The 26810-nt window shown below is 31.5% G+C and overlaps 2 protein-coding genes across 2 annotated transcripts; one reads left to right on the top strand and one right to left on the bottom strand.

Moving 5' to 3' along the window:
- Window positions 1–217: 217 nt before the first annotated feature.
- On the top strand, window positions 218–7194 carry LOC129874294 (phosphatidylinositol 3,4,5-trisphosphate 3-phosphatase and protein-tyrosine-phosphatase PTEN2A-like). Its single transcript, XM_055949557.1, has 13 exons — window positions 218–530; window positions 1344–1770; window positions 2722–2823; window positions 2907–2963; window positions 3480–3545; window positions 4272–4448; window positions 4605–4691; window positions 4777–4841; window positions 4914–4990; window positions 5573–5619; window positions 5759–5889; window positions 6183–6252; window positions 6419–7194. Exons 2-13 carry the CDS (start codon window positions 1345–1347, stop codon window positions 6920–6922), a joined length of 1809 nt encoding a protein of 602 aa, XP_055805532.1. The 5' UTR covers window positions 218–530; window position 1344; the 3' UTR covers window positions 6923–7194.
- A 1760-nt stretch (window positions 7195–8954) lies between these two features.
- LOC129874126 (F-box protein SKIP2-like) lies at window positions 8955–11188 on the bottom strand. The gene has a single exon (XM_055949360.1). It carries the CDS (start codon window positions 10978–10980, stop codon window positions 9334–9336), a length of 1647 nt encoding a protein of 548 aa, XP_055805335.1. The 5' UTR covers window positions 10981–11188; the 3' UTR covers window positions 8955–9333.
- Window positions 11189–26810: the final 15622 nt, after the last annotated feature.

Genomic DNA, 26810 nt, shown 5'->3' with positions numbered 1-26810 from the left:
AAAATTAAAATGTATAAATATAGAATTTGTACATACTTATATATTAATAAAGAATTATACAAACGGAAGAATAGCTCCTAAACAGGATCGTGGATACATACAAACATTTTAGGACTAAGTTATTTATGAAAATTTTCGTTTCACATATTAAATATAATTTAAAGATGCAAATAGTAAAAGATCACGATATATAATCCAATTGGGGTGTTATTAATATATACTATATGAGATGAGGAAGATATAAGAGAGACTCTAGAGCTCGTTTATCAAAACATATAGGTACATTTAATTCAGCTTTTGACTACAACTGTAAAGATCCCGATCTGAATAAATTCGTTCAAACTAACAGTACAATTCGCCGGCAGCCAGTCACCACCACCGTTGCACCGCCTTGAATGTAGAAACCATTGGCGGAGTGCGTATACCACATTTCTGGCATTCTTTGAAATTCGAAAACGGAGATTTTCGAAGCCTCTAGACAATTAGAGCTTGCACCAGCTTCTGTTCATTTCCAGTCTCCGTGACCGACCGTGAGTGATCCGAATTTTCCGGTTCAATCATATTTCCTTACATGTATACTTGACAATGCACATCGTGATTCTTCGGAATCGATAATGCACAATTCTCACCTTGCACTGGATCTCATTTTCATTTCGTAAAGCTCGGATCCATGCTTATTTTTCACTAGCGAGGTGCCAATCGTAATTCACTGGTAGTCAAAATGTTAGGCGACCTTTTAGGCCTTTTTATTTTGCTTATATAGCTGTTGCAATTGCAGGATTGAGGCGTTATTATTCTAGTCATTGTTATTAACCATATTGTCTTAGCTCATGTATGTGAAGAGGAATCATGGTTAGCATTGCTTTTTAATTTCTTGAATGCAATGCAGCGGAGGCTATAAGATGTCGCAATGTTTTCTGCTCTTTGAGTGGTTTTGGTTTTGCTTATCTCGATGGACTCTCTTGTGTAAAAACTGGCCTCAAACAGTTTCTGGCATCATTGAACAGAGTGAATGGACAACTATAGTTACAGGATGAAAAGAAGTTGACTAATGATTCTTTGTTCTGAATTTGCTGAAAAGCAATATGTATAATCACATCCATAATGAGAAGAACAAATATTTACAATTGAATTTAAAAACGTAGCCTGCTGTTATTTGTTTACAATTTGTTCTTTCCCTCAGCACGAAGAGACTTTTTAGGTTAAGCTTAGCATTGATTGATGACTAGAGATCATTGTTCCATTTCAACTGTGTCGTATGATGACACCTATTTACCCATTTGATTTTTTATTGTGGTTCTTCTCAAGGCTGATTATCTTTTCTTTTTTCTGTTTGGTTGCAGAATGGAATCTGAATCCGCTAGTTCATCTCCACAACTCTCCGCTAAACCTTCTGATGCTGAAGCTCCCAAGCCAATTGCTTCCCAGAAAGATAATTCTGCTCAGAACACATCTAAGACACCTGCATCAGCCATATCATCTTGGGCGCAAACCTTAAACTTTCCACAGCCTGTAGCACCTGGGCAGCAGGGGTCAACGGTTGGAGATTCTGGGACATCTTCCTTCTCACGTTTTGCTAGTGGACTTGGTTTGCCATTCACTTCAAAAGCTTCTGCAGCAAATGATCGCGCTGGAGGCAACTCACCAACCACACAATCAAATGTATTTGAATCAATCGCCAAAGGGCTAATCGACACATCTCTGAATGCTGTGAAGGCTGTGCAAGTTAAGGCACGACATGCCGTATCTCAAAACAAGCGAAGATACCAGGTAGATCAGAATGTCTCTACTTTGTTTATGTCTTCAGTTTTTCTTATTCATATGAGATATGAGTCAATACCATTTAGTTTGCAACTCTATACATTACCCTTAAGTTTTTCTTACTCGTATAAGATACGAAGTCAATAGCATTTAGTTAGCAACTCTAGATATTACCCCAAATCTCTCCATGATCATATTGATAAAAGCCCAAGAAATCCTTTTTCTTTGTTCATTCCTTGAAACTTTAGAGTGACGTTTGAATAAAGACAATAGCATTACTTAAATAAAGAAAAGAAAAAGATAAAGCTATAGCTATTCCATCAGATGATATGTCTATGTTATATGTTAAGGTGTCTTTTGAATTTACTAAATAAGATTTGAATTTTTTTTTACTTTTGCCTAGATTTGTTTTTTGTAATAGTGGACATCCTTTGTGTCTTACGTAGATACATCAAAATTTTACTGACACATGAAGGTTAAAAGTTCAACATGGTTTTGACGACATTATTTGCTTACTTTGTCTTATAGAGTGAGCTAAACTTTCTTGCTATTGCATATTCATACATCATACAGATGCAAAAAGTAACTTTATCTGATTAGAAAAGCACTAGTTGCTTCTCAAATTCATAATTCAAGTCCCTAAATGCACCTTCCAGTTTCTGACATGGTCCTTTCCTCTTTTTGTTATGCCTAGATGATGTTGACTTCTTAAAATGAATATATACTTTTTAAATCCCAAAAAATAAACTCAACCTGAATAACAAGCTAAATTGAGTATTGATATGCGTTGCAATCCCATATATTCTTCAGATAAGTTGACATGACAGCCTTAACCTCAGAGCTCGTAAGGCTTTCCTTCCATTTTGATGTTGATATGCTCAGTCTGTAGGCAAAGCAAGATTGATGTGTCTTTTCTTCGATGTTAGCTGATTATTTTTGTAAACTGGTTAAATAAAACAGGAGGGTGGATTTGATTTGGATATGACTTACATAACAGAGAATATCATAGCTATGGGTTTCCCTGCAGGCGACATGAGCTCTGGTTTCTTTGGATATGTTGAGGTAAAGATTGCCCATATTTACTTTTTGGATATTTTCCACTTATTCCAGACCTGCATCTCTAACATATTTGATGGATGATACAGGGGTTCTATCGAAATCACATGGAGGAAGTGATCAAATTTTTCGAGACTCATCATCAGGTACTTGAGTAAATCGCTTTTTGTCCCCAGTAACTCTATTGAAGTGCATCTTATACTTTTTGCAAGAATATTGCTTCTTGAAATACCATAGCTATGCTTTTTCAGGGTAGTGAGTGTTCCAAGAATGCTGTAAAAGTGTCTGCTCATCATGGTGTTTTTTTGGATCTTCAGTTGTCAACTTCTGTTAAAACAATTTCTGGTAGTTTTTTAGGGATGTTACGATTCAGAATTTTGCTTTCTTAAGTTGTATTTAGAACTGCAGTAGCATTTGGGTGTTGCTATCAATGTGTCCCAAATACAAACACAGCTGTGTTTTTTCTCTTGTGGCTGAAAAATATTATGTAGGTATTCTTTTTCTAGAGGACACTGAGAGATGAAAAGAGAAATGCTCTTTTTTTCGTCTTGTAGGTTTAAGCAAGACATGGGAGGGGGGGAGGGGGAGGGGGATTTCTGATTCAATTTTATTGTTTTCATTGATTTATCTCTTACTGCTACTCTTTCTCTCTTGCAATGCAGGGAAAATACAAAGTTTACAATCTTTGTTCAGAGAGATTGTACGATGCTTCATTATTTGGAGGAAAGGTGAAAATTTCTTCCTATAAATTTTATTTTGATTCCGTCGAATTTTGAGGTTTTGCGGATAACTAGATACATGTTTTCTATTTTATCAAAGAAACTTTTGTGTGTGCTCATTGCAAAATTTCATACTTAGGACTATCCTGTCAATGGAAAAAAGGAATATTTTGCTGATTATATCCAACTTTTTTTTAGTTTATTATCATGTATTCAAGGTTTTTTGGGTTACTGCTCCTTCACTTTTATGGATTCAAATGTTCGCTATTAAAAAGCAAATGAATCGTAAAACAAAGAGGAAGCAATAATCCCAAAATAATCTCAATCTAACTAATAAGCTAATGGACTGCTACAATGCCACCTTTTGATAATTTTTTTGATCCAAATGTCCGGTTCACACTTGTAACGGAGTTGGGACACTTGGGGTAGATTCCCAGTGCCCCACATGTTTCTAATGTGAATCTAGTTAACTCAGAAACCTGAAATAGATGGCTGATAGTGGAACATCTCCTTTGCTGATATGATACTGTTAACTAGGACTTTACTTTGTACTAGTTCACTTTCGGGTTACAGAGCCACAAAGTGGAGAAAAATTGTTTTTGGAAGGATTTTGGTGAGTAGCTGTTCATTTTGAATTTTGTTTGAAGAATTTGTGCTGGTGTAGAAGTCTTGAATTTTTTTGCAGTTGCTTATTGTTACATCTTCAATTAGATGATTTTTGTTGAATATGAGCAGGTTGCATCTTTCCCATTTGATGACCACAACTGCCCGCCAATTCATCTTATTAAACTGTTTTGCCTAAGTGCATATTCATGGTTGAAGGAGGACATTCTAAATGTGGTAGTTGTACACTGTAAAGCTGGAATGGCGAGGACAGGACTTATGATATGTAGCCTCCTTTTGTTCTTGAAGGTGAGACGTAATACATGGAAAATACTAGCTTGTGGTCTGAAACTTTTGCCTAGTTCTCTCTCTTTATCATCTCGTGCCAGATGCAACATCCTTTTTCCTTCTCGCGACACGGGTTCTCTCATTCACACTTTTTGTTTTACCCTTTTTGCTATTCAGTTTTTCCCAACAGCTGAGGAATGCATCAACTATTATAACCAAAAAAGATGCATAGATGGGAAGGCTCTTATTCTTCCAAGTCAGATTGTTAGTCAACACCTTTAATGAAACATATTGTTATACCGTGATTTATTTCATTTGATCTAGCTAATGACTTTTCTTCTTTTCCTAGAGGTATGTAAAATATTTTGAGCGCATCTTGACTAAATTTGGCGGTGAAGCTTCGCCTGGACGTAGGTACATTTCTTGTTAACTATTGTTAATTCTTGATCTAATCTTCAAGAAGTAATTAAGTAGTTCATGCTGCAGGTGCATGCTGAGAGGATTTCGATTCCACAAGTGTTCATCCTGGATAAGGCCTTCAATAACTATATCTGGTCACAGTGGTAGGTTTTGTGCACACAACATTGGCAAAATAACAAAATCCATCTGTAATCCTATTATAAATAATGGATTGATTAGGCATATTTCCTCTTTGTCAACACTGGGTAATATTCCTGGGACACATACAGATATGATAAAACTAGTAATCACATAGTTATAGTAATATGTAATTTGATATCTCACACGAGCCTGGACCGGAGAAAATGAGCACTAAAGTTCCGTGCAATACAGATTTAGAAGTTTTGGAGGGTCAGTTGATTGTAAAAGATCTGAGCATTCGTGTGAAGTGGTGGTTAGGGATTCTACGACCTTAGTAGTTGGAATTACTTATCTTCAGAAATTCTAGTGGCCTCTTCACATTCTTCTAGTCCAAATACTGGGACATTTAATGCTACACCTTGTATCTGTTGAGATACTTCGTGAAGCAAACCTCATATGTATCACCTTCCAAGTGAATGTTTTTAGTGATTCCCTTTGAGTTTGAATATTTTTAGTGATGTTTCTACTAAGTAGGATGCATTTTATCCCGTCAGTTTGCAAAGATAACTCAATCCAGCACAGTATTTATGTTATACTTTCTGCAGGCATCCTATTCTCAACGAAAAAGCATCCAAAGACTAAGGACCTAATGGTAAATTAGTTCAGTTTCTTTGTATGGAGCTTTCTTATTTATTTCCCGTGCTTACATTTGTTTTAAAAGACATTCAGTTTCAAAGTTGTTGTTCCTTCGTGATATATCATATTTTATTGTTGTACCATTTTTATTGCAGCCTGAAGATTTTTGGATACGAACACAAAGAAAAGGAATTATGGTTTTTGCTCTACCAGGTGAACCTGGTCTAACTGAGTTGGCAGGCGACTTCAAGATCTATTTTCATGATCACCAAGGAGATTTTTATTGGTTTGCAATTGATCCTTGCTCTTTTCAGTCTTTCATATATGTGTACATGCCTTTGGAGGATCTATTTTAATCGTAATTTAAAGTAGGGAGACCCACAAAAGAAAAACGAAAATAAGAAGGGGTTGGGAGTTGTGGGGATAGAGAAACTTCTTAGCCTAATCCATAATAAAGCATTCTGTTCTAGCGCTACCCATAGCAACTCCTTGTGAGAAGAGGGCTGCGGGACAGCGGGAGAAAATGTTAGCTGAATAATTTTTTGGCACATAAGAATTTCATCCCATTTTCCATTACAGCTGGTTGAACACGTCAATGATGGAAAACAGACTGATTTTAGATGTTTCAGAATTGGATGGCTTTGATAAGGTAATTGATATGCTTCTCATCTGTAATACTTTGTTATTATTAAGGGTCTCGGTCAGTATCCTTTCTGAATGTCCATTCTTTTGTTCCCATGGATATAGCATTTTAACTATCATCTAATTTGTAATTGAATTTGTCTCTTCTTTCACAATCTATAAACATCTTTCAGAGGAAACTACCATCTCCAGGATTCAAAGTTGAGATTGTGATGGTGGATTATGATGGAAATGTTCCAGTAAAGTCCAAGGCTGATAGTGCTTCCAAAGGAAAGGACCCGAGACAAGGAAACATGTCTTCATCCAGTGAAGGAACTAAAGCTAATTTGAACAAGAACAAGGTGTCTGGGGGACAAAATCGTGGTGATGATGTATTTTCAGATAGTGAAGGGGAGGAAGGTACACCTTCAAGTACAAGAAGTCAGACAAGAGCTTCACAAACTGCTGCTGCAGGTGTTGATTCTGGCTCCCAAAAGGAGCAGATTGCCAACCTAACTCATAACAGCGAACAACTTTCTCTTAGAAACATCGATCCTAAAAATGGTGCAAGCGAGATCAAGAGTGAAACAGTTGAGAGAGCTGCTATTCCCAATCTCGGCTCAAGTGATATTAAAGCCATTGCAGCAGATGCATCTGTGTTTAGTTTTGGAGATGATGAAGATTATGAAAGTGAATAATCCACAAAATGTATTTGATCATTGTTTCTTTTCTCATAAGAATAGTAGTAGTTTGTTCGAGTCAGAGAATTCTTCACCTCTTTGGCGCAGTTCAACCTTAAGTTTTTCTCATTGCCCTCCCTTTGTTTGGCTCATCTGAGGTTTCTTTACCTTGAAACTATCTTTATATTGCTTTTAGCCTTTTAGGTGTTCAGAATAATCATCAGGGGCTATCTTATGAATACACAATTCATGTACCAAGAAATTATGAACTAATCAAACATCTTGTATGACTTGTAGTTGTTCAAATGCTTAATTTGTCTATTGCTGATTCTGGCTCTTTGCCCTTTTCAATCAAGCTTCCAGTTGCGAATAAGCTAAAAGGTGCAAATTAATTACAAGGAAGTTTCTATTTGCACCCACAGTACAATATTAGAAGTTTCCTTAACACTGTTAAATAGAGAGACAGAGCCATAAAGAAAAGGAGGTACACAATACTCAGCCAGTACAGACGCATTATTTAGACCGTTTCTTGTTAGAGCTGGTGATTCAAACTTGATCATCCATTTAATAACTCAGTCAATCACATAAATGACAGAATGTTTGTTGGCAGTCAACACACTTAAATTTTGCTAATTCATCTTTGTAGTAATTAAATGTCTTCACTTTGCAGATAGTTTAAACAACTTTGACTACTTATCCTTCTGTTGATACAGCCTTTTCATTACTTAATTTTTTTAATCAAAACTTGGACAAATAAAAAAATTTACCTAATTTTCTTCTTTATTTTCCAAAAAAAAAGAAAACTCTATTGAAATTTGAACCCTTGCCAGAGTCCTAGTCTTCTAGTTAGGAATGTGAAATTAACACATGATTAACCGTAGTGCTGGCAAAATGGTTAAATAAGTAATCATCCTATTCGATCCATGAATTGAATAATCAACCTTTTAAAAATGAATCATATATGGTTGGATATTAATTCATATTTTCATAAGTTCTTATTTTCTGAAAATCTAAGCTTATTTTGACTTTCAACTTGTGTCCTCACCTGATTATTTATGAAGCCATGGATAATTCGTTGATTGTCCTACTTTTAATCCGTGTTAAATATGAACAGATCAAATATTTAATTCATTTTCATTTAACCGTTTTTAAACTTGCCTGCCTATTTGTCATTCCTAGGTTTAAGAATCAGTAATCAAGAAGCCAACACGCAAAAGAAAAAGAAAAAAACAGAATTGGTTAAAAAGTTACACACGCTTCTTCCGTGGAGCACAGGCACTATGGGGAAAGATGGCATAAATATATGTAACCAACACATCTTCAGAGATCATAATTGGACAATTCAACTGACGTAGCTGATAAAAATCTTTATCCTTAAACGTCCAATGAAGCCATCCAAATCTTCACCGCATACTCAATCCACTTCATTTATGATTTTCAATTTATTTCATCATCCATTAAATTAATTCTTTATTGACTATAAATTTTTGCCGACTTATGAATCTCAATCCACTTTATGGATTATTTATGATTTTTAATCCACTTTATTAATCACTAAGTTAATTCTCAATCCACTTTATTGACGGCTAAACTACGCGCTACCAATAAGTTCCTCCCTCCATCCATCTTTACATTGTTTAACTTGACACACCCCTTAAAGAAATACTCACTTCGTTTCAATTTTGTTCAACACACTTTTCCTTTTAGTTCATTTCTAAAAGAATGACTCTTTCCTTTCTTATCAACTCTTTCATTTCAACTTTCTTCGTGACATGTTTAATACCACAAGATTAAAGAATATTTTAGTACATTCAACATATCTTTAATTTTACATCATAAGATTCAAAAATCTTCTTTATTTACTAACACTTTGTGCAAGACAAAATACGTCAAATAAATTGAAACGGAGGGAGTAACAAATAGGGTAATTTTACTCACCCCTATGAATTATAAGTCATCTAAACGTTAAAAATAAATAGTATTTAATAGAAACACTAAAATAAACACAAAATGATAAATTATCTCTTGATTTTTAACTGAACAAGTTAAGTAAAGTTGGACAATTAATTTTAGTATAATAAATAAGTAAAGATGGACCGAGTAGTATGCATGTTGAGGGAGAATTTGCTTTGCAAGCTACACTTCTTATCATCCATGAACCAACATGGAAGAGGTTATTGCTAAAAAAAAATTGACTTGGGTATATTATCGACTTATCGTACAGACAAAAGTGACACAAATTTCTAACAAAAGCTCATCAAAATTGGGAAGTGAAGATGTATATCTGGACAATGTATTCAAGATCACAAATTAAAAAAGATTAATGAGAAAAGTTGAAAGCGGACCATTGTATGACCAAGTACAGCTAAACAAATTTAACAGTTTGTTTTCTCAGTTTTAACATTTGTGTTCATAATATTCATAAGCTCTCACTGGAATGAATCACCATTATCATTTGACCACCTGCGGAGAGTGCAAGCAACAAGGCCCCTTCCTCCGAAAAAGCCAAACCATGACTTAGATGCTGATGATCGACCTACATTGCTCGTCGATGGAATATCAGTGGCACCAATTATGGGCAGTGTATGTTGAAACTCTGCTGGTTCTTCTAATGCTCCACCATCACTTGCACTACCATCCACAGGTTCAATATCAATATCCCCACCATCAAGATTCACTGCTAGGGATAGCCTCCTAGCTCGTAACCAATCTGCAACATGACCCGTTACGTGCTTGCACTTCTTGACCTTGATTTTCACCAAATTAGGGCAACCCCAAGCAAAAGATTCAATCCCTTCATCCGTCACTTCACATCCCTTGATACACAGCTTCTTCAAAGCCGTACATTTTGTGGCAATACAAGATACTTCAGGATCTCCAATAGTGTCACTACCACAAAGTGCCAATCTTTCTAACTTTTGACAATTAGAAGCTATTGCTAATAGACTAGTCGACGTAGGATTCAGACCGATAAGCACTAATTCTTTGAGATTTGAATTATTCTCAGCAATTGCAACTAAACCCTCATCTCCTATCCTATTTGTCCTCCATCCATCAATGTGAAGTTTCCTCAATAACTTGCAATGTCTAGCCACTGCTACAACTCCAGCATCCGTGCATTCGGGTGTCTTCACCAAATGCAGAATCTCCAACTTTGGACAATTCGATATAGCTGTAAGTCCAGTATCACCAACTTGAAGCCTCTCCAAATGAATCTCAGCAAGATGATTTTCCCTACTTCCAATTGTCTCAAAAAGCCTATCCCAATCACCTAAACACCTCAACAACTTCAAAGTCTTCAAATTCTTAGACCCAATAATCAAAGATGCAAAACATTGTCCATTATATAACTCTTTCAAACATATAGATTTAAGTGATGAAGCGGCAGCTCCTGGCCCAATTGGATCAGCTGCAAACCCATCATTGATACCCCGAAGACGTTTCACAGATAATTCTTCAAGGGAAGAACAGTTATCAAGCAAAGCATTCATACCTTTGGCTCCAAACATGCAAGACCCACAAGAGAATTTCTTCAAACTCTTACAATTCCGAGCAAAAGCAGACATACCCACATCGGTAACATCACGGCAACCGCGAAGCTTTAGGCGAATAAGATTAGAACAACGAAGGGAGATAAGAGTCAAAGCTTCATCGTTAATGCTTACCGATTTCCGGTCACATCGGAGAGCAAGTTTCGTAACGGAATCGAAACGGGAGAAGATGGTGGGAACATGGGGAAGAATCTCAACTTTCGCGTTGAGGGAAAGACGATGACGGCTTTGACCCTCCACCAGAAGCCATCTCCGACAGACAAGGGAACACTTTTTCCGGTCGCCGGAACTCAGACACTGGAAAATCAAAGCCAAACATTCATCAGGAAGATCATCCGTGTAATCTCGGTTCACAAAAACAAACGGAACCGTTGACTCATCTTCATCTGAATTCATAAGGGAGAAAAAATCGGACTGGGAATGGTCGGAGGCGGAACGGTGGTGGTTGGGTAGTGTGGTAGGATGAAGGCTGCGGTGGCGATGTTTCGGCCCACCGCCGCAGTGGGTGGATGAATATTGGCCCATTTTATGAGGGGAAAAAGAGATCTAGGGTTGGAAATGGTAAAGAATGGAGATTTTAGAAAGTAGATAAAAAGGGGATAATTTATATTAATAGGAAGAAGAAGGAGAGTTCGACATTTGACCGGTTAAAAGCTGGAATATCAAAGGAAGGAAGAAGAAGAGGAGGAGGAGGAAATGTGCGCGTCCTCGTCAATGACTGATATTGGAATATTGAATTGGAACAACAAAGTATATGGACCAAAATGGCCTTCTCTACTACATTTTCTATTTCTTTTTATTACTGTATCAATGTATAAAGGAACTCACCCAAGAGATTTTCTCTAAGTAAAAAACAATAGGAAATCTAATTAACTTGTGAGCGACCTACTTCCTTCACGTGTCATTTTTATCTCTCATGAAGTAAGCCATTTTTATTTTTTTTTATCGTAACAACATTCTTAGCATTACTATTATGCATTTAAGAGTTTTCCTAATAGCAATCGCTTCAGCAATAATAACTTTCTCAACATATTGAATTAGAGATCCATAAACATAAAGTAGTTTCTCGATGCTATCCAAAGCCGCAAAATTAATACTTGCCTTCCAATCATTAATCTGCCATAAAAACAACATACCATCTTACATATTTGTCGATTTATATAAGCACAAGGTAATTTCTTTAATTTGACATGAAATATTGATTTTATATGCTTAGGTTTCGAAAGAAGGGAAATGTTTTAGCAAAATATTCTCCCTTCGTTTAAAGGCAGAGGCAGTGTATTCGTGTTGAATCTAGCGAAATTCGGCTTTTTTAATAAGAAATATAATTTTATATGTAAAAGTTTATATTGAAATTGTAACAAACAATAGAAATAAATTCATAGTTTTAAAATATTACGGATTCAATATTAAAAATCTATATCACATGAATTAGCATCTTCTGTCTCAATTTAAGTATTTTAGTTTGACTAGTTACGAAATTTAAAAAATAAAGAAAAACTTTGAATCTTCTGATCGTATATTAAAAATGTGTGTCATTAAAATTTTGTGGTCTTAAACTTGCCAGGTAGAATGTGAAGTTAGAAAACTTATAAAATACATATAAAAAAAAAAAGGAGTTGGGATAGACCATGAAGAAAAAATAAGACATTCAAATTGGAACGAAGGAAATATTTTTTAAAATTTATTTTATGATATTTTATAAGTAAACAAAAGATATAGTCAAATACTATAGAGATGGAGTTGGCGATAAGAGTGTGGGATGATAGAAATGGGAGCTAGGGGTATTGGGGTGGGATTGGATGTGTTAGGATAGACGGCAAAGATATACATATCTTTTTTTCCTATTTTTACTGATTAGAAAAGTTATTTTTAAATTTTTAAGAAATTAATTTTAATAAAAAAATTATTTTTCAATTTTTTTGACCAATTAAATATAAAAATAAGTTTAAAAATCCGTACAAACACACCCCAACTCTATCCTTGCAAGTATTAAAACAGGAAAGGTCTTGTACAAATTTATTTAACTTATCGCTTTGAATTTCTTATTCTTATCTGAGCTTTTTTTATGCTTTTATTGAGCCGTGGATCTTTCGGAAACAGTCGTCCTATCTTGGTAAAAATAAGGTCTGCGTACATTTTATCCTCTCCAGACTCCACATTATGGGATTTCACTGAGTTATTATTGTTGTTGTATGCACTACATAGTTAAAATATACTTTTATTAATGAAGAAAACATCACATTAAAGTTAAAATACAGAACTATTGAATGAATGGTATTTTTTTTTTTTTGTGATGACTATGAATCCTAATTTGCTTGTACATATTTCAACTAATCCACCTAACTTGGTCTACAATCAGTCAATCAAGCGGGTATTAGGTAGACCTTTTCATCAAGGCAGGAGCAAACATACAAAGTCATCAATTTGGTTGTGGTATACAGTTATATTCAGCATAAAATTTCGAAAAATATAATCATCGCATAACTAATGATTGATGGGCAATGTTAATAAAATAGTACTGTTATCAAATTATATGAAAAATTATGTATTACATAGAGTATTAGATATGATAGTGCAAAATAAAAATGCAGACATTAATGGCAAAGTATCTTTTTATAATAAGTAAGTAATTTATTTATAAAAAAATACTTTATTATTGATCATCGTATAAATAATTCTTGCTTATATTCTCTACATCTAATTACTAATTATTAAGTGATAGCTAAAATCATATCTTGGATTCTTCCTATTATTAATTACTCCAATGTCTCAAATTTCAAACATCTTCTTCAAGACTCAAATAAATTTAAAATTTATATTTTTAGTATATACTATTAATATAGAAGGCAGCATATTGCCATTCAGGCAGCATCATATATAGTGCTGGATTATACCTAATAATTTTATCTAGTTTTACCTAGTGGAAGATCTTAAAATTCATTTTTCCACATATTCTCCCTATTTATAATTTGTTTTTGGAGAGGCATTATAAGGTGCGATTTACCCAGTGCTTAATGAAGTGCGCGTTAAAAGTTTATGAGATTTTAAATTTAAATTCAGCCTTTTTGATAAAAACTAATTTTATCTATTTACTTCTTCGTATTTTTAATTTAATTAAAAAATAGCCATTTATCTCATTTCCTATACATGGAATATTGAGAGCGGAGACCAAGGGGTGGAGGATTCCTCAATTGCGGCCGGTTCTATGGGTGACTGCCCACGTATTATTATTTTCTCCTGGGATTATACAATTTCTTGTATTTGACTCATTCCACATTTAAGCCTTTAACGTGTCTTTCTTGGGCGGACGGAACGCACAATTAACACACATCATGCATGACAGTAAAAGTAGACGATTCGAGTTTAGTTGAGTTTTCATATAAATTTTAAATATCGAATAAAAAATCAGAAAAGAAAAAACACAAATCATGTATGCACCATACTTTTTCTTTCTTTGTCGTTTTTATAACGGAAAAGAATTAAATATATCTTTGTATTATTAGAAATAATTTAAATATACCACTTATTGTATTTCGAGCTAAATATATTTATCATGTTAAATGGAAGAATATTTGTGGTCTCTTTTAGTAACAGCGATAGTATATTTAATCCAAAAAATAATTGAAATGTATATTTGAGCTATTTCAAATAGTTCGAGGATAATTTATCAAATCCAAATAGAAGGATCACAATTATCGTATCATATTTAGAAATGTGATCATCAGTACTATAATAACTTGCGAGGTGGAATTAAAGTAGTATTGACTATAAGTTTGATAGAATACAATATTCTTTATTTAAAAAAAACAAAATTTTATTTTTATTTATATAATATATATATAAATAATTTATTTAAATCTTGATAATTTAAATTTTTAAAAATTTATAAATTTAAAATTCTCATCGACTTAACTCTTAGTATATCATAAAATTTATTTTGAAGATCGTTTCTCTTGTTGGCACCATATGTTTTTCTCTATTCGATTTTTCAATGAGTCCAAAATCCAAATTAGGGGATGAACCCATCCTTCGAGAACACCTCATTTTCTAACAAGACGTGATATTCACGTCTTTTTAAAAAAAATAAAAGAGAAAAAGAAAGTGTACTACTCCTATACTATATATATAATATAAATGTATTATAATTGGAAAGAAGGCTAGTTATGACTTTTCCTGGGAGATTAATGAAGCCAATAAATAAATATATATATAGTGTTGGTTATAAATACATATATATAAATATAAAATGTTACATTGGTTTTAAATATCAAACGTATATCATACTCATAATCATCCCAATAGAAATTGTTTAATTATATTATCTTTAATTAGTTATTTTCTTATCTAATATTTACAAATTAGGTAGTTCACACGTACGTTTTTCTTCCTTGTCATACTCTCATTAGTTTCAGAAGTATGGTAATGGTTGGGGCATTTGTTTGTTGAAAAGAAAAATCAGTGATCATTATTTATGAAACACGACTCTATATATAAATAAATCTGACCTAATATATATATATATATATTAGTGGAGCTCACAACGTGAACCATGTTATCAAAGGACACGCCCCTCTGTATTCATCATCCAATAATAATAGCCAAAGGAATTAATAGAGTTAATATTTTAAAAGATCCCTCAATTATGAAAACTAATGTAGCAAAGTCATTAAATTTTGTTTTGTATTAATAAAATTATTCAATTTAGGTTTTTTAACATTCAAAATCACTCAATTAAATTTATCATTAAAAATATCTGACTTCACAAAATATGTTTATGTATATATATATATATATATATATCATCTAAACATAGACTCATAAATAAATAAAATTAATAGGACTAGAAAGAAAAGAAGTATACGGAGACCATCTAGTTTAATTCAAATTCATTGTTTTTGGGCGCCAAAAACATTCAATATTAGTATGTAGGAATTTTATAGTATATATACTATATGTTTCGAAAAAATCCACTAATTTGGTTAATAATGGTTCGAAGGTATCGGACCTAGGAAATTTAACATTCGAGAAAAACTCAAACTAGAAGCGACCCAGACTTAAATGCAATTTCTACCTTTTCACTCTGTTCAGTCCAATCAAGCCATTTTATGAAAGAGGTGGATTTAAAATTTTGAATATATGATACGAGTACATCTTGAATTCTAAAGTACATCTTGGATTCTAAAAATAAAAAGTAAAAATGGAAAAACTACTATATATAGTCGTTCACTAAAATAATAATCAGCATAAATATATATATATATATATATATATATATATATATATATATATATATATATATATATATATATATATATATATATATATATTATTGTATGATATACATCTCGCTCGCCTCCTTCGCCTCCCTCCTATCTCGCTCGCCACTCTCTTATGTATTTGGATACATGACCATCTCGCTCGATTCCCTTCCTATTTTTAGTGTATCTAATAGCAAAAATGCATGTATCTAGGTGTATTTTCCTAAGTATATGGTAGAAAATTCTTAATTGGTGGTAAGATATATAATTATTTGAAAGTATAGATAGAATTAATATATATGGTGTGGATGTACGTCTAATACCGTAGTTTCTCCTATATAAAATAGACATACATTTTTGACATAAAACAATGTATATATATATTTTTCCTATATTGACTAGCAAATGTAATTATTTTGACCAATGGCCACATATCTAACTTGCCCTAAATTATATATACATGTTAAATGGATTCTTAATTAACACAAACACACAATGTTGTCCAAACAACATATGTAAGTAGGTGTTTGTCTATCAATGAAATATCTACTAAGCTAGTTTAGAGGGGGGATGCATGCTAATTAAAAACATAACCCCAGGCCAGTTCCAGTTATTGGTGGGAGTGGTTGTAGCCAAGTTGAACTGAAAGGTATAGGCAATCAGATAATTAATCATCCTTAACAACTCTAATTCTTTATTACATAGCTAACATAGCATGTAACATCTTCCTTCTTTTATACTTCTTGATTCAACATATTTTACATTTTAATTTCTACTCCTATATACTAACAGTTAAAGTGACCCACAACTAGTTTGGCAGCCTAAAAATTAAAGTACATAACATAAAAATATATGTATATCGATAGTATAAAAATTATTTATGTGCTATCAGTGTATATGAGTTAACTCCTATTGTGTATATGAAACATATTGTAGGAAGGTAGTTTGGTCTTAAACATAAATCCTGAGCTAGATTTTGGGGTTGAGCTAGGCCTACGAGTCATTTCCTTATCAAATATATGTCCATGTCATATACTCATATGTATATCTTATCCGACCCATAAATTAAGATATCTTGATTATACATTAAATATCGTACGTAATTTGGTGATGGTAGGTAGACATCATAGTTTACATCATAGTTTTCTTATTGTTTGATCATCCTTTATCCCAACAATATATGTAATTGAGGTTGAAGGGAATACCTTTTAATTAATTAGTTGGCACCATTCATGATAGTACTTAATTTGCCGGTTTGATATTTTCTTGTTTTTACTAATTAAACGATGAATTTTGCCTTTAGTTTCAACATAAATTTGGTGGAAAATTTTGGTCCCAAAATGATGGGAACCTTGAAGAATTCTTTTCCACTGACATTTTTGTCAAACCAAATGTCTTTTTCATAGAGTCTCTAAATCAGCATCATAAGTAGCATGATTCAGCCACTGTGTAGTATATTTTATTTGCACCATGTTTGACTTTGTAACAGCTACGACTAAGTTTGATTTTCCATTTCACTGGGGGGGGGGGGGGGGATCCTATAGTAGGAGTATAAAGCTTTTTTTTGGTTTTCATTTTAATTTTATGTAGTGATAATGTTGACATTATATTAGTTACAAAAATATTTCAGTATTATGAAGTCAAATACAATATCGAATTGTTGATACATGTATTAACGTTATCGTTAAAAGAGAGCACATCCTACTTATAATTATAATAACAAACACTATTATATGTAGCCTCGGTTTAAGCTTCCTCTCAATCTGATAAATGTCCAATATGCAAGTGGGATTTATTGCTATCAGACCTTATAGAGAAGGAACTGTTTAAACCATTGGGCTTTCTATCATCAGTTGGGTCCAAAATGACCGCATCAGAAGGAGTTGGGATAATTACCTTCTTGAGTTCCTTTTATAAAATATATTTATTGTTTTTAAATATATTTTTTATTTATTGTCTAGATATACCAAATTTAGAAAATATTTATCATCTATAGCAATTATATTATATATTAAAAGTGAATTAGATATGAATATAAACGTATTAAAATGTATTATACTTGTTTTGGTAAAAAAGTTGCACTATCCATTAAAACGAATTATGCATGTAATATAAATGTATTATATTATGTATAAAAGTAAGTTTGCATGCAATATAGATGTATTATAAGTGTATTAAAGTGCATTAGCTTGTTTTGATAAAGAATCTATATTGTATATTAAAAATAAATTATACATGCAATATAAATGTATTAAAATTATATAACTATAAATGGTAAAATTTTCTAAATATATTATATTTAGGTAAGTTTCCCAAGAAGTTCATGTGCCCAATAGATGTTGCCAATTTGTATTTCTCGAGTTTGTTAGCATCTCCTACTAACTTCCTAACTTACTAGAATATCTTCGCACAAATGGCACTCATCAACCACTTTTCAGTGATGTCTTTCAAAATTAGCCACTATCATAACATTTAAGATTCTTCAATATGAAATTTGAAACTCCGGTACAAAAGGTTAGTTTTTCAATTATAGAGGCTGAGAAGTGGTTGTTTGTGGGGGGAAAAAATCACATTATAAACGCATGTTTTTAATACACACATTCTATTCCGAGGTTGTTATCTTCAATTGACTTTTCCAACCTTCCTAGAATGTATCCTCCTTTTTTTCTTGTGGCACATATTAATTAAGGAAATATGTCCAATTGACAAAATAATGAAGACTTCTTACCAACTTGGGTTGTGTGGTGCAGTGGTTGAACTACTTCATTCTTAATCAGAGGTCTCGGCTTCATCCTTAACTAGATGCATCGGGTTCGTCGAATTCGAACTCTGAGTATGGAAAAAATTATATTGGGAGCGTCACCCCCGAATGAGTCCTGCAGTGCATGATTCGGATTTAGTCGGAGCTCCACAGACTCCGGACACCGAGAGTGAGAAACAAAAAAAAAAGACTTCTTGTAACCCTTCTTCTGTGTAAATATGAGGTTTAATTTTGATGACCAAGTCTTTTTCTAATGAACTCAATTTCTATTGGTCTTAAAATTAGAGCTTAGAAAATGGGCTAATATATATGGTGCCATCGACTATGACTAATGTGAAGTGCATCTTTTCAATTATAAAAAGTATCTTCTGAATAACTAAGTTTATTCACATCTTAGAGTATCAAACACGTTAGAAACTTGGAAACGAAATAACCACATGGACGGCACCCTAAAAAGCTCTAATTCTCAACATTAAAATATAGGCCTTTTTTGTTTTTGTGGTGAAAATGACAAAGATAATCCTTAGGGGTTGTTTGGTATGGAGAATTTGAATAGACAAAGTTATTTCATGGATTAATGAAAATCCCATGAGATTAGCTATCTCTCTCTCTATATATATATATGAGATAACTGATCGTATATTATAAATCATGGGATCCACTCAAAAGAGTGTGGACTAGTGTTCAATGAAGTAGATGAGAACTCAGAGGTCTCATGTTCAAAACTCAGACACATAAACTATTTACATTCTTGGACACATAAATTGGAACATAATAGTATTATAATCATTTTCTCATTTTTGTTCAGTTGAGAGTCCGAATCAAAAGTGTGTGTTGCTTGCAGGTCGTGATGAACCTTTTTGCCAAATATGATTCCACTGTTGTTGTAGTATTACTGCTCAGATTCTGACACTTTTATTTTTTGACTAGTCATGCAAGAATCATATCATATCTCCTATTGCATGGAAAAGAAATCCATTTTGTAATTACTCTTAACGATTAGGATAGTTGAACACTCTGAAGGCAAACATGTACAGTTCTTTTAATAAAGCAAAAAAAGATGAAAAAAAAGGAATATTTGCTTCGTGCTATAATTCAGACTAATTTGAGTAAATAGTATTTACAACTTGTTTTAAATTCATGCTTCCTCGAAAATCGAATCACAACTACTAAAGCAGTGAAAAGATTTAAAATATTATAGCACTAACATGAATACTATATCTAATGCAATTTGCTTTCTGCATGCATGTTTTGTATCTGCATCTTATATATACACAACAGATGAATGAATAATCCCTTTTCAAAAAAATTACTACGACTGGTAGGTAAGAGAAAGCAAATGAATGAAGTGTCTCTATTTGTGCATTTGTTATGTTGGGTTCAATGTTGCAATTAGCTGGCAAATACAATGGGATGGTGCAGTGGCCAGTAACTTTATTGTACTCAACGCAATGAAAAACTAAAGACGACAATGCCTGTTGTTTAGGGAGTAGTTTATATGGTACAAAACAGTTTAAGAATTTTTTGACCTACCACAATAATAAAATATTCAGTGTGTAATCGATTTTACAAGTGGAGTTTGAGAGAATATGATGTTTCATACCCCTTATCTTTATCATTTGGGTAAGAAAGATTATTTTTGATAGACCTTCTAATCAAAAGAAATCATGTAACCAACGCAAGATTGTACGAAAAATAAAACAACAAATAACAAGATACAAGACAAGTGCAACAATAAATTATAATATACATAAAAAAAAACTATGTGATATATAACTAAATAATATTATTGCAAAAAAGAAGAGGAGGAGGCTAACCCTCTGCCTATCCCACACAAAGTGTGACAACACTCAACTATATACTTACTGAGCTTCTACCCTAATTTTTTACCTTCATATTTTCTGACTTAAGGTCATGCCATCAGTCAGTTTAATTTATGTCATGTCTTGTCTAATATATCACATCCTCCAAGTTCTTTTCGACCTACCTCTATCTCTCTTAACTCCTACTATACAATCAACTTCTCACACTTCCTCATTGGATCATCTCTGCACCTCCTATTCACATGTTCGAACTATCTCAGTTTCGCTTCTCTCATCTTGTCCGCTATGGAGGTTACTTCCACCTTGCCTTGTATAACTTCTTTTCTAATTTCATCTCTTCTAGTATGATCACAGATCCATGTGAGCATCGTCATCTTTTGTTGCCTATATCTTCTAAACGATATTCATGACTAATCAACACTTAGCCCCATTAAATAATATTAGTATAACCACCACTTTGTAAAACTTATCTTTAAATCTTGGAGAAATTTTTTAACTTAATTTCTATGTAGATCCACACCATCCGTTCACTCTTAGTGATCGTCTACTTTTGACTTTATACGTCTTTTAAAAAATAATGAGTAATATAAATATTTTATCACAATATTCATATTAATTGATATTATTGTATGCATTGAAAAATAATTTAAAAATATTAGTATTGAGGTTGAGGATGAAATAATTATTTTTTCTTTACATGTTAAGTGGACTCGGCTCCTTTTCATTTTTCCCATGTTTTTGCTTGAATAGAGGACTTGACATAGGTTAGATTTAATTAATCAAATAAATCCCTAATCATGATTAAGATAATAAATACATTAGTATATAGTTGATTCCAAAAATTATTATAATTCCACAATTTTAACGACATATTATCTCATCCATAAATATAATATATAAAAAAATCTCTTCTTACTTTTTTTCCCCACTCCCACTCTATTTATCGTCATAAAAAATTAGAGTTCGAGTGAAAAGAAATTATAATTATAACCTCTCTCTTTTTTTAAATTATAACCTCTTTTTTTCTTCTTCCTTTTTAGTTTGCTCATTAACTAGTGAATTATTAAATTTATAAGTTAGTTATAAAAAAAATTGGATAATAAATACTACGTAGGGAAAAAAAAAGTAGTACTATAGTTGGACAAGATAATCCTATATTATTTGTTCTTAATTCAAAGTAAGAACTTGAAGAAAATGAGAAGATAAATGAAGTCCATAAAAATGACAAATAAAATTAAAATTTATTTTTAAAATATTGAATAAAATAAAAGTGAACGGGGATTATTTATTTTGTTTATGAGTAAAGAAAGAAAGAGGAAGATGACCGTTTGAATATTAGAAGACATTGGAAAAGACATTAAAAGCATGACAATGCGTAACAACTTTATATACTAAATAATTGAGGTATTGGCAAAGAGAAAAGGGATCTAAAGGAAATAAAAGAGAGATTACCTTTTTTTCCTTCCCCAAAATCCTATATATTTTTTTTTAGCAGAATATATCTCATCTCTCTGCTTCTTTAATACAAGCTAAGGACCACATAACACTACATTTTTTATTTCCCTCTTTGACTCCCATGCCGATTCATATGCTTGAATTACAAATCCTACACATGCTCCATCTTTTCATGTTCTTTTTCATAAAGAACAACATTGTAAGTGGGCGTTTCACCCTGAAAATAAAAATAATTATATATGTTATTTTAAATTTTAATGGTGAAACATCAATTTTCAAATAAAACAAAAAAAAAATCTAAAAAAGTGAAAAAATTTCATCGCCCAGCTACGTGGTCCTTAAGCCTATTTTCTATGATGGCTATGGGTGCGCTTCAGTTGATTCGATCCAATTTTATGTATTATCGATTTTTAATTTGTGAACACACTAAATCGATAACCAGATAAAGAAAATATTTATTATCGTCTTTCGATTAATCTATTTTTAATCTTTAATGGTTCCATTTTTTATTTAATCGATAAGGAAATGATCCTATTTATATATATACATGATGTTCATAAAATAGAACTGGTAACAAGAATATAAGTGCAGCACAAATTTCTAGTAAAATAGTATTGCTTGAATTCCTTCTAAAGACACATATAATAAATTGTGGAAACAATATTAATTGTTTGTTTTTGTCGCAATCAAATCTAAAATTGAGAAGAGAAAAAGGTGTTGCAATAAAGAGGCCAAGAGACTAGTTAAAATTGAGAAGGTAAAATGTGTCACAATAAAGAGGCAAAGAGACTAGTTTGTGTTATCTACGGCTGAAAGTGATATTAAAATTTAGGAACTAGGGTTGGTTAAATGTTAAAATCATGAATTTTATCGGGTTATAAGTTTAATCATTAATCAAAATCATAAAATCGAATCGATACCTAATAAAAAAATTATAAAATCATTTAAAAATAATAAACTCAATACCGATAAATCAATAATACTTTTAAAGAAATGTTATGTATTGCATCTTTACATTACCATAATTCATAACCAAGTACGTAACCTCAATTTTATTTTATTGATATAATAAAAGGAATAAGGTCGAATTTATATCACAAGTTAGGCTTTCGCAGAATTTGATAGCTTTGGTTCAACATTTATTTAATAGGTATAAATTGTCAATTTTAAATTTTATTTTTTTATTTTAAATTTTGAACTCATAAATTTAGAATATGTTTGAGTATTAAAAAAAATAATTTCACTTTATTTAAAAATCAGTGTTTGACCATATTGAAAATACCATATTTGTCCTAAATTTAATTTCCAAACAGAAAACAACCTATAACTTGTTTTCCAACTCATTTTCACTTTTGAGTTAAAATATGAACATCATTCAAAATATTCTTTTCAAAAAATATAACCGAACACAAGTCCATCATCTTCAACTCTAATTCCATAAAATCCCCAAAAATATTTGGAATCTATTTAAAATCATAAATCCACTTAGGAAGATAAATACTTTTTAGATGAATAATGTATATGACTAATTAATATATTGATAGACTGTAAGTCTACTCACATTCTTGAAATGACAATACCGTTTGCAATACGTAATTCAGACTTTTATCCGGAAAACATTAATACGATAAGTCAATTAATTAAGAAACAGATACTAAAATATTTGAATGGAACTTCGATGTTCTTTCAGACAATTACTTGTTTATATTTATTTGAGAATCCTATGACAATGTTTTTCCTCATTATATTATTTGAGCATCCTATGACAATCTTCAATGTTTAATTACAACCTTCTTTTTAGCATTATTTTGGGGTTAGTACGTACAAAACTCCCTCAACTCATTCTTTTAACTTTTAGCCACATTTGGCTGAATTCAGAACATGCATGTGTTGAATCTCTTTTAAGTTTTGTATTTCATATCATTGTGTCTTTATATTTTGACCCCTTTAGTAAATTTCCCGATTTCTTCATATAATTTCTTTTATGATGCATTTCTAAGATTGTACTAAGCTAATTAAAATATTGTACATGCCTTGAGAACAAAATTCTAATTAGAATTTACATTACAAAGAAAAAAAGATTTTCCTCGTAGAGCTTATCATCAAGGCAGTTAATTAGGCAAGCAAATAAGATATAATCAATTACATCTAATTTCCTTCTAGTGAAAGCAACTTCATATCATTTGCCATACACTACACCAAAAATGATTTTTAGCGACAATTAATTAACAGACAAAGAAAAAAAGATTTTCCTCGTAGAGCTTATCATCAAGGAAGTTAATTAGGCAAACAAATAAGATATAATCAATTACTTCTAATTTCCTTCTAGTGAAAGCAACTTCATATCATTTGCCATACACTACATCAAAAATGATTTTTAACGGTAATTAATTAACAACAATAGCTTAATTGTCACTAAAAATGTCTTTGTAAATATAGCTAAAATCTATAGCGACATTGGATCTAATGGCAATTAACTAATGCCGGTAAAGATTTTAGGACTCTTTATTAATGTGTATATTTATTGCCGCTAAAAATTATTTTTATTATAGTGATATTGTCTTTAATTATAACAACTACATTTGTAATTAATTGTTTGATCCTTGCATCGGAGTTAGTATGACGTACGAGAGTTATTTTCTCAAAAATATTTTTTAGTAATGATTTTTTTTTCTGAAAAATATATTTTTGGATGTTTGATTATTGAGTGAAAAAAGTAATTAAAAATTGATAAAAATCTTAGCATAATAAACATTTTTTGGGCAAATATCCGTTTGACGTTAGAATTTATTTTGATTTTGGGAGAATCTGAAAATCAAATTATTAAATTTCAAAATATGCTTTAAGCCTGTTTTAAGTTATCGGTTCGGTATTGGTTTTTAATATTGCGTTATTGAGTAAATCGATAACTCATTAAAACTTATAATTTACTATTTTAATATTTACTCATACACAAATATCAAACAAAAAATATTAATATAAATGTACAATCATTATATCATGCTATCATTGTCCTACACAATTCACACATCACACTACTTCATAGCTCACAATATATTTATCTTTTAGGCTTTGCCGCTTTAGATTCACAAAATCAAAACTTAAAACCTAAAGAACTAAGAACAATGGCTACAGTTTGCAAGTTGCAACTACGACGGTAAGGGTTAGGCGACGGCTAAGTTATGGGTTGTGAGTTTGATTTCTCTTTTTTCTTACTTCTCTTTTTTTCTTCTCCATACCCAGTTTCTCAAAAAACTCGACTTCGTTGGTAAACAATTAAGAGATTATTTCATCCCAATTGGGGTTAAATCCGATGAGCATTTGAATTTTTTCCTTAAGAAACTCTTTTCCCTTTTTCGGTAATGTTCAAAATTTTTGAAAATTGTTTGAGAATTCGTATATTTATTTTGAAAGATTTTCTTATCGGTTAAACCAAAAATCGAACCGTTAAAGATAAAAAATCGATAAATTAAAAATCGATAACAAATATATTATTGATTTGGTTATCGGTTTAGCATATTTAAAAATCAAAAATCGATAAACCGAACCAATTTATTTAAAATCGAACCAAACCGATCGATACACACCCCTAATTTTGGGGCCAAGATATAAAAAGCCTCGTATATTTATGATATTAACTAATCATCTTCTCAATGCGATGTTCGTAGGATATGCAAAGATTATATTATAAAATAAATAGTTATTATTTATATATTTACACTGATGGATCTTTGTAACTAATTGTACATTGATGGGTCGTAGTAGTTAGTGTTGTGTTATTAACAATTTTTATTAAAATTTAGTGTCATGGTCTTAGGATAATGTATTGCCCAGTTAATTATAAAAATGATAATTTTGTGTCAAATTTATTTGTATATTTATGATATATGATAATGATAATGAATGTCATAATGAAAATTTTACATAATTTTTAAAATTAGCAGATATGTTTATTTGGTACTTTTGAATATTTTTGATATTTTTAAAAATTTACGGGTACAAGTAACATTTCATGTTTCAAACAAAAAAGTGAAATATGTTTTGAAAAATTATGTTCAAAGACATTTTAAAACTTTAATTTAAATTTCATCCAAATATGTTTTTTTAAAAAATCTTTGAAAGTCTATAATCAAATGCTAGCATAGTAACTACGTAATGAAGTCACCAATATGGATTGTTGTGCAGTGGTTGGATTGCTTCATCTTTAATCAGAGGTCTCAAATTCGAGCTCTGAAAATGAAAAAAATCTTGTTGGGAGTGTCACCCCGAATGAGTTCTGCACTGCACGATTAAGATATAGTCGAGGCTCCACGGACTCCGAACACTGAGCGGAAAACCCCCCCAAAAAAAGCTACATAATGGAGTCTTTGCTGGTTAGGTACATATCTAGGTTTTTGATATAAAGTAAAATTTTATCCTCATTCGTCATCTTACAAATCATTAATTTACTATAATTAAGTGAAAATATGTATTAATTAATTATGATTAATAATGTATGCTGAAGATATGTGTTATGTATTTGTTGAGTTAATATAAAAATCAAGTTAAGATTTTTACAAAAAACAATTTAAAATATAAAAAAACAACATTCAAAAAAAATTATGTGATTCAAAATATTAATTTTGTGTGTATAATACAACATTTCATCAAAGAAAATTTCCATTTCCGATTTGTATAAATAACAGATGCGAGTTCTTCTTTCCCTCAGAGTACATAATTAAATACATACTACTCTTTTTATTTTAATTAATTTATCTGATTTTAACTTGTTTTAAGAGAGTAACCAAAAAAATTTAAATTATATAGTTTTAAACTTAAATTATGTAAAATATATTAAAATATTTTTTAATTTCATAATCTTAAATTTTTCACGTAAAATATTGAAATCAGAGAGTTATAAATTCTTAAAAAAATATAAAATAAATAAAAACTAAAACAATAGGCAAAATTTTGACCGGATGTGTGGCATTTGCCTAGCGCGGCAAACACTCCCACCCAAAAGGCCTTTGAAAAATAAACACGTTAAAGAATAGAGATTTTTTATATATATATATG

This window comes from Solanum dulcamara, chromosome 11 (genome assembly GCF_947179165.1).
Source record: "Solanum dulcamara chromosome 11, daSolDulc1.2, whole genome shotgun sequence".
NCBI classification, from domain to species: Eukaryota; Viridiplantae; Streptophyta; class Magnoliopsida; order Solanales; family Solanaceae; genus Solanum; species Solanum dulcamara.
This window is presented reverse-complemented; position numbering and strand designations above follow the sequence as displayed.

Bases quoted from the DNA above. Each gene is read 5' to 3' on its own strand.
- LOC129874294 (XM_055949557.1), top strand. From the start codon at position 1,345: ATGGAATCTGAATCCGCTAGTTCATCTCCACAACTCTCCGCTAAACCT. The intron at 4,842-4,913 runs GTACATTTCTTG...TTCATGCTGCAG, and splicing joins GAAGCTTCGCCTGGACGTAG to GTGCATGCTGAGAGGATTTC. The intron at 5,620-5,758 runs GTAAATTAGTTC...TTTTTATTGCAG, and splicing joins CAAAGACTAAGGACCTAATG to CCTGAAGATTTTTGGATACG.
- LOC129874126 (XM_055949360.1), bottom strand. From the start codon at position 10,980: ATGGGCCAATATTCATCCACCCACTGCGGCGGTGGGCCGAAACATCGC.